An 8,532-nucleotide genomic window follows, 5' to 3' on the forward strand; every position below is an offset into this window, starting at 1 on the left:
ATCCCTTCTTCTATTGGAAACTTGACAAACCTATCTGAGCTTTATCTTTGGGATAACAAACTCTCTGGTCCTATCCCTTCTTCTATTGGAAACTTGACAAGCTTATTCGTACTCAATCTTTGGGGTAACAAACTTTCTGGTTCCATTCCTCAGGAAATTATGTTGTTAGAGTCTCTCAATCACCTTGACTTGTCAAGTAATATTTTAACCGGTAGAATCCCTTATTCCATTGGAAAATTAAGAAATTTATCTTTACTTGGTCTTTCTAATAACCAACTCTCTGGTCTCATCCCTTCTTCTATTAGAAACTTGACAAGCGTATATGAGCTCTATCTTGCGGAAAACAATCTCTCTAGTCCCATTCCTCAAGAAATTGGGTTGCTAGAGTCTCTCTATCAACTTACCTTGTCACGTAACAAATTTCACGGCCCATTGCCCTCAGAGATGAACAATCTCACCCATTTGCTGCTTTTGGATTTGGTGAACAACGAATTCACGGGTCATTTGCTGGCAGATGTATGCCATGGAGGAGTATTGAAAACCTTTAGTGCTTCCCACAACTACTTCTCAGGTTCAATCCCGGAAAGCTTGAAAAACTGCACTGGTTTACACCGACTAAGACTTGACTGGAATCAGTTAACAGGAAATATTTCTGAGGTTTTTGGTGTCTATCCACGTCTGCATTATATTGATTTGAGTTACAATAATTTTTATGGTGAGCTCTCTTCAAAATGGGGAGATTGTCGTAACATGACAAGCCTTAAAATCTCAAACAATAATGTTTCTGGTAAGATACCACCAGAGCTTGGGAAGGCTGCTCAATTACACTTGATAGATTTGTCATCAAATCAGTTAAAAGGAGCCATCCCCAAAGATTTAGGGGGTTTGAAGTTGTTGTACGAGCTTCTTCTTAACAACAACCATCTTTCAGGTGCCATTCCCTTAGATATTAAGATGCTTTCCGATCTTCAAATCCTTAATTTAGCATCTAATAATCTGAGTGGATTGATTCCAAAACAACTTGGGGAATGCTCAAATTTATTGATGCTGAACCTCAGCGGTAATAAATTTAGAGAAAGCATTCCAGGTGAGATAGGCTTTCTACTTTATCTTCAAGGTCTTGATCTTAGCTGCAATTTCCTGACCCGAGAGATACCGAGGCAACTTGGGCAGCTGCAAAGGTTGGAAACTCTGAATGTCTCTCACAACATGCTTTCTGGACGGATTCCGAGCACTTTCAACGACATGCTAAGCTTAACAACTGTGGATATATCATCCAATAAGCTACAAGGCCCGATCCCCGATATCAAAGCCTTCCACAACGCTTCATTTGAGGCATTAAGGGATAATATGGGTATCTGTGGCAACGCCAGTGGTCTAAAGCCGTGCATTCTTCCAAGAAGCAGCAAAACTGTTAAGAGAAAGAGCAACAAGCTTGTGATTTTGATTGTATTCCCTCTTTTAGGAAGCTTGCTTTTAGAGTTTGGAGCTTTATTCATTCTCTGCAAAAGAGCTAGGAAGAGAAACGCTGAGCCAGAAAATGAAGAAGATCGAAACATGTTCACGATATTGGGCCATGATGGGAAGAAGATGTATGAGAATATCGTTGAAGCTACAGAGGAATTCAACTCCAACTACTGCATTGGCGAAGGAGGATATGGAACTGTTTATAAAGCAGTGATGCCAACAGAACAGGTGGTTGCTGTGAAGAAACTTCACCGGTCACAAACAGAAAAGTTGTCCGATTTTAAAGACTGTTTATAAAGCAGTGATGCCAGCAGAACAGGTGGTTGCTGTGAAGAAACTTCACCGGTCACAAACAGAAAAGTTGTCCGATTTTAAAGCTTTTGAAAAGGAAGTTTGCGTGTTGGCAAATATTCGACATCGAAATATTGTGAAAATGTATGGATTTTGCTCACATGCAAAGCATTCTTTTTTGGTTTACGAGTTCATTGAAAGAGGAAGCTTGAGAAAGATTATAAGCAGTGAGGAACAAGCAATTGAGTTCGACTGGATGAAAAGGCTAAACGTTGTGAAAGGGGCGGGTGGAGCTTTATCCTATCTACACCATTCTTGCTCTCCTCCGATCATTCATCGAGACATTACCAGCAATAATATCCTTCTGGACTTGGAATATGAAGCACACATCTCCGACTTTGGCACAGCTAGATTGTTGATGCCTGACTCATCCAACTGGACCTCATTTGCAGGTACTTTTGGATATACTGCTCCAGGTGCGTAGCTTTATTTCAACATTAAGTTACTATATAATGTGTAATAGTGAAGAATATAGTGTTTTTTTAGCTTTTCTTATAGAGTCTTTTCTTTCATCTATTTGATAAAAAACCATGCATAATCATGTTTATTTGGCAGAGCTAGCTTACACAATGAAGGTGACTGAAAAATGCGATGTCTACAGCTTCGGAGTGGTAACAATGGAGGTGATGACAGGAAGGCACCCAGGCGATCTCATTTCAGCACTCCTATCACCAGGATCTTCGTCATCATCGTCGATGCCACCGATTGCTCAGCATACTCTATTGAAGGATGTGTTAGACCACCGCATCTCGCTTCCTAAAAAAGAAGCAGCAGAGGGCGTTGTCCACATGATGAAAATTGCACTTGCATGCTTGCAACCCAATCCCCAATCTCGGCCTACAATGGAAAAAATTTCTTTCGAGCTGACAACCAAGTGGCCTCCACTGCCCAAGGCATTTTCCACAATAAGTTTGGGAGATCTCTTCTCCACTGCCTAAGGCTACTTCTATTCGATTATCTAAGATCTCTTCTCCACATGAATTTTATCATCAAACTTTTTTTCACACTAAGTGGCCTCCGCTGCCTAAGGCATTTTGCACAATAAGTTTGGGAGATCTCTTAATCTCATAGTGTATAACTACTTCTATTCGATTATCAATTGGAACGATAATTATTTGTAATATGAACTTCATTTCTTTCAAATTATGATGGCACTGTTTTATGCGTTAGAATTTGTTTTTCTTTGCATGAAGGGTTTGAGAATATTTGTAATATTTTGATCAATACACTACGGAATGAAACAATTAAAAAAAAAAAACAAGAGCTTCGATCAGTAGGCAAAATAATCTTGATGTTGAAACAAGAGCTTCGATCAGTAGGCAAAATAATCAACTGTAAGAAGGTAGCAACCAATGAATTTCCAACTTGATGTTGAATTTTCTAATGAAATGAATTTCCATCATTTCATTACAAAATTCAAACCCAAAGAACAGTCTACTGGTTGGTGAAACTTTCATTGTGGAATATTGTAGATAATTGCCCTCATTCGCAATACAAGGAGACATTGACCATCGATAAAGGCTGCCATTCAACCATGATGAGCTGGATTGAAGCTTCAATAATACCATTCAATGTATTTTTTTTAAAAAAATACATTGAATAAACGTAGAAAAATAAATAAAATAATATAAAATCAAATCAAATATAAAATTAATATAAAAAATAAAAATAGTTTTTATATAAAAAATATAAAAATTAATTAGGATTTCCATTTAGGATATTTCAAGGGTAGTTTAAATATATAAAAAAATTAATTAGAATTTATGTTTAGAATATTGTAAACATAATTTAAATTTTTTAATAAAAATAAAAAAATAGCGTTTCTGTTTAGAATAAAATAAAATATAAGAAATTAATCTTGCATTGTCACTAGATCCAAATCACTTAAATTTAGCATGGATATAAAATTCAAAATACTTAAAATATTTTCTATATATTTAATATTTTTTTAAAAAATTAATATTAACCCATTGGATAACGCAGCACTGGCAACAACTCAAGGAGACACGAAATGCCAATTCTTTTAGAGAAGATTTGATAGGCCACTACGAAGAGCTGTTTTTGTATGATTTTATTATTAGGTATTTCTTAATAATGTTTTTCCAGCTCCAATGTATTTCTTAAGACCTCTAGGAAAAATCAGGGTCTAAAAGAATCTCTCTACATGGTTTGCAAACGTACCGTCAATGGTTGTGACTGGGACTTCACAGAAGATCCTTATGATAATGTCATACGGGAGTTGCTGATATGTGACATGCCATGGAATGGCTTGCAGCAATGCTCAACACTTTTTACTTGATTTTTATCAAGATTGTTTAGTTGATTCAATTTCCTAGAGCCCGGAATGTCTGAGTACACATCACGTAATTAAATAGATAATTCAATATGTGAAGTAATCTATCATTTGTACGGTTCTGTAATTTGTTGTATGTGGTCCCCACCATGTGATGGTGGGACCACCACATTAATTTTCATCACATTAATTTTCATGTGATGGATGTCTCTTGATGTTTAAAATAAAGTGATTCGGGTGCTGTAGCGGTAGATTGAAAAATAAAAAAGAGGAGAAGAAAATCAAGAGAGGAGAAGAAAAGAAGAGGCAGCAGAGCAGCCTACATTCTTCCTTTGATTTCTAAGTTGTTTACTGTTAGATCTGGCTGAGATTTTGACAGCAGCTTCTAGACACGTTGATCTTTATTTTGGACGGTTGATCGAAGATTGGTGGTGTAGAAGCTGACTGTTTTGACAGAAAATGGGGCTGTCAGTTTTGTGAGTTTTTCTCAAATAATTCTTCTTTAATCTTGTTGTAATTCGAGAATAAGTTATTCTTGATGATATGTATGTTGTATCCCTTAGTTGAATCTGAGGAAGAATGATTGTGAACCCATTATTTGTTGATAGTGGAAGTTTTTAGGTGGACTACCGTCCCGTGGTTTTTCCCGCATCGGGTTTTCTACGTTAAAATCTTGGTGTTGATTTTGTGATTATTTGCATTATATTTTATCATTGTTTGATTCTGTTTTACTGCACAAAGAAAGAAAGAATTAGGACTTGTGAATTGTGAATTGTAGTCCGCTGAATTGATCCGGGTAAATTGATGTCCGGTTGTTCATAGTTTTTCCCAACATAATTAAGTAGAAACTCAAATGTTCTCCACTGTGAATCACCCCAACACGCTTAACCTCATGATTCAAGAGGTACTTGCCGTCTCATTTCCTTGTGGCATATTTAAAGAGATTTAACTCTACCTACCTTTAACATAACAATTTAGAAACTGAAAGCAATGCATATGGGGGGAGAGACAAGCCAGAGTACATATATTGTAAGGACTATGGACACCACCTATCTCCATATTGGTATGATATTGTCCACTTTGGGCCTAAACTCTCATGGATTTGCTCTTGGACTATACCCAAAAGGCCTCATACCAATGAAGATATTTGACCATTTTTATATACCCTTGATCCTCCCCATTTCTAACCAATGTGGGACTTTGGTCGCATACCCAACAATCCTCCCCTCGAACAAAGGACCACTGAGCCTCTCCTCAAACGATTATTTATCCATCCACTCTCTACCAACCAGGATTCTTCCGAACAAAGGACCACCGAGCCTCTCCTCAAACGATTATTTATCCATCCACTCTCTACCAACTAGGATTCTTCATTCTCTACTTCTCTCTACTTCATCGTGTTGGAGTCAGGACAAGTCCATGAAGCATCTGGAGAGCACTACCTGACATGAGAGTTTTTGCTCTTTCTAGGTCAACTCCTCTTCACTGTGTTGGAATCAAGACACGTCCATGAAGCATTCGGAGCACACCACCTATCCAATAAAGCTGATCCATGGATTAACATCGTGATCTAATTAGGACCCACCACCTTTTATTCTACATTCCGAGGATTCATCCATCATGGCTAACTCTAGGGCATGGTTCTGATACCACTTGTAAGGACTATGGACACCACCTATCTCCATATTGGTATGATATTGTCCACTTTGGGCCTAAGCCCTCATGGATTTGCTATTGGGTTATACCCAAAAGGCCACATACCAATGAAGATATTTGTTCATTCTTATATACCATTGATCCTCCCCATTTCTAACCAATGTGGGACTTTGGTCGCATACCCAACAATCCTCCCCTATGAATTGTTGGTATAATTTATACTATAATTTATTGCCTTTGTCCCCTCACTCTTCCTATAAATAGGCAATACCTCCAAGCTTATTATTCACACCAAAGAAGAGAAGTGAAGAGTAGAGAGAAGAGAGAGTAATCCCACAAAATTGTGAGGTATTTCTGAGAGAGTAAGTGAGGTGTTTTCTCCTAGTAATTGAGAGATTTTAGTTGTTCTCCTATTACTTGAGAGAGGTTGTAATTCTCATATTACTTAGTAAAATTCTTCTGTACTTGTTTGTGAACGTAGCCTAAATTGGGTGAACCACGTAAATTCTTGTGTGTCTCATTTCTCATTTTATCCTATTCCTTGCCTTTTGTCTTGTCGGGTTTGCATATCAGCATCCTAACAGTGGTATCAAAGCCTTTTGGTTGGTGTTGTTAATACACAAAAGTTATTAGTGTATACGGTTACTATTAACATCTATGACACTATTCATATATACGGCGCTATACATCTATACGATACTGTTTAAATTGTTACTATTGGCGTATATAGAAAAGAAGTGCGGTGTTTAAATACAATCAAGAAGTTCTGTCTAAGGATATTGGGTTTTAAGCGGGACTGTTTGTGACCCCTCCAATCTTTCCTAGGAACTTCCTTAGTGAAGTATTATTCACACGATACTATTTATATATACGTTGCAAATCAGTGAAACAGTGATAGTTGAATAGATCTCGGTGAATATAATGGCAGCCAAGTACGAGATTGAGAGGTTTAAAGGGAGCAATTTCTCACTATGGAAAATGAGAATCAAGGCAATTTTAAGGAAAGACAATTGCTTGACAGCAATTGGAGATTGGCCCGAGGAGATCGCTGATAATACAAAATGAAATGAGATGGATGGCAATGCTATTTCTAACATACATTTAGCATTAGCCAATGAAGTATTATCAAGTGTGGTGAAGAAGAAAACAACTTAGGAGATATGAGAGACTCTAACAAAGTTATACAAGTCCAAGTCTTTACACAACGAGATTTTCTTCAAGCGGAGACTTTATACCCTTTGAATGGCAAAAACCATATCGGTGACTAACCACATCAACATAATATGAACTCTATTTTCACAACTCACTATGTTGGGTCAACAAATAGAGAAAAATGAACGTGCAGAGCTTCTACTTCAAAGTCTTCCTGATTCGTATGATCAGCTTATTATCAACTTGACAAATAATATCCTCTCAGACTATTTAGTCTTCGATGATGTTGCAGCCGCTATCTTAAACGAAGAAAATAGGCGCGAAAACAAAGGAGATAGTAACAGTTCAAACCAAGTAGAGGCATTGTTTGTGTCAAGAGGAAGATCAACGGAGCGTGGCTCTAGTGGGAGTCAAAGACAGTGGAGGTCCAAAACAAGAAGTAAGAAGACTGTGAAATGCTACAACTGTGGCAAAAAACATCACTTCAAAAAGGATTGTTGGTTTAAAAGGGGTATAGAGAATACTATAGAGTCATCAAAACCTCAAGGATGTGTTGCAAGCACCTCCAAAGATAGAGAGGTTTTATATAGTGAAGCAGCAACAATCTCTACATATAGAGAAGAGCTCATTGAGGTCTGGCTAATGGATTCAAGAGCAACATGGCATATGACTCCTAATCGAGATTGGTTCCATACATATAAACCCATCTCTAGAGGTAAAGTATTCATGGGTGATAATCATGCTTTAAAGATTGTTGGCATTGGCATCATCAAATTGAAGATGTATAATGGCTTAATTCATACTATTTCAGAAGTGCGACATGTGAAAGACTTAAAGAAGAATCTTTTATCCATAGGATAATTTGATAGTATTGGCTGTAAGATTCGAATAGATAATGGAATCATGAAAATCATCAAAGGAGCGCTGGTGGCTTTAAGTTTTGGGAAGAGGAATAGTGTCAAAATTACACTGTTCAGTTTCTTTTTTTTTTATGGGGTACCCAAAAATGGGTTACAACAACACCATCAGCCACATCCGCCTTCACACTTGAAGGTTGAATTTTCTTGTTTTGAATTCATGTATAAATAGGGCAGTTAAACTTATGTAATTAAGTGTGGAGAGATTTGAGAAAAATACTAGAGAGAAAGAGAGGGTGTGTATTGTAAGCTTTTGTTTATGTTGTAAGCTTGTTGTTCTTTAAATAAAATAATTTGTTTTATCCCCTCTAAGTGTTTCAAACCCACCACAAGTGGTTTCTCCCACCAACAATTGACATGTGCTATTATTTGGTGCTTTCTTTGATACTTTAAGGTGCTTTAATGCTATTCTCTCTCTCTTTTGACTTTCTATAAGTTCATCTTTCTAAAAGAGGTTACCATTATTGTGAATTTTTTACAAGCCTAAAGCATCAAAGTTAGTCCTATTTCTTTGGAAAAACTACAACCAAAGCATTTTAGTTGGATTAGTGATAATGATGGGAATTAATATGTTTTAGCTACTACAACAACCACAACCACCACCACTACTCCACACACACATGCACAGCATAAACACTGCAGCGATATCAATGCTAATGAAATCACCTATATCCAGATGAAAGGAGGAAGGTAGAT

General features: G+C 37.1%; 1 protein-coding gene across 6 annotated transcripts in view; it reads left to right on the forward strand.

The window, feature by feature from the left end:
• LOC105107429 (probable LRR receptor-like serine/threonine-protein kinase At4g08850) overlaps positions 1 to 2,980 on the forward strand; it is a 29,225-nt gene extending 26,245 nt beyond the window's left edge. The window contains exons 1-4 of one of the 6 annotated variants that reach the window (XM_011001356.1): positions 440 to 1,695; positions 1,787 to 2,234; positions 2,374 to 2,409; positions 2,855 to 2,980. In XM_011001356.1, coding sequence (XP_010999658.1) covers positions 445 to 1,695; positions 1,787 to 2,234; positions 2,374 to 2,409; positions 2,855 to 2,889 — 1,770 coding nt within the window. In that variant the 5' untranslated portion in view covers positions 440 to 444 and the 3' untranslated portion in view covers positions 2,890 to 2,980. The other 5 variants (XM_011001355.1, XM_011001357.1, XM_011001353.1 and 2 more) reach the window with 5 other exon arrangements.
• The last annotated feature ends 5,552 nt before the right edge of the window (positions 2,981 to 8,532 follow it).

This window comes from Populus euphratica, unplaced genomic scaffold (genome assembly GCF_000495115.2).
Source record: "Populus euphratica unplaced genomic scaffold, PopEup_1.0 scaffold160.1, whole genome shotgun sequence".
Lineage (NCBI taxonomy): Eukaryota > Viridiplantae > Streptophyta > Magnoliopsida > Malpighiales > Salicaceae > Populus > Populus euphratica.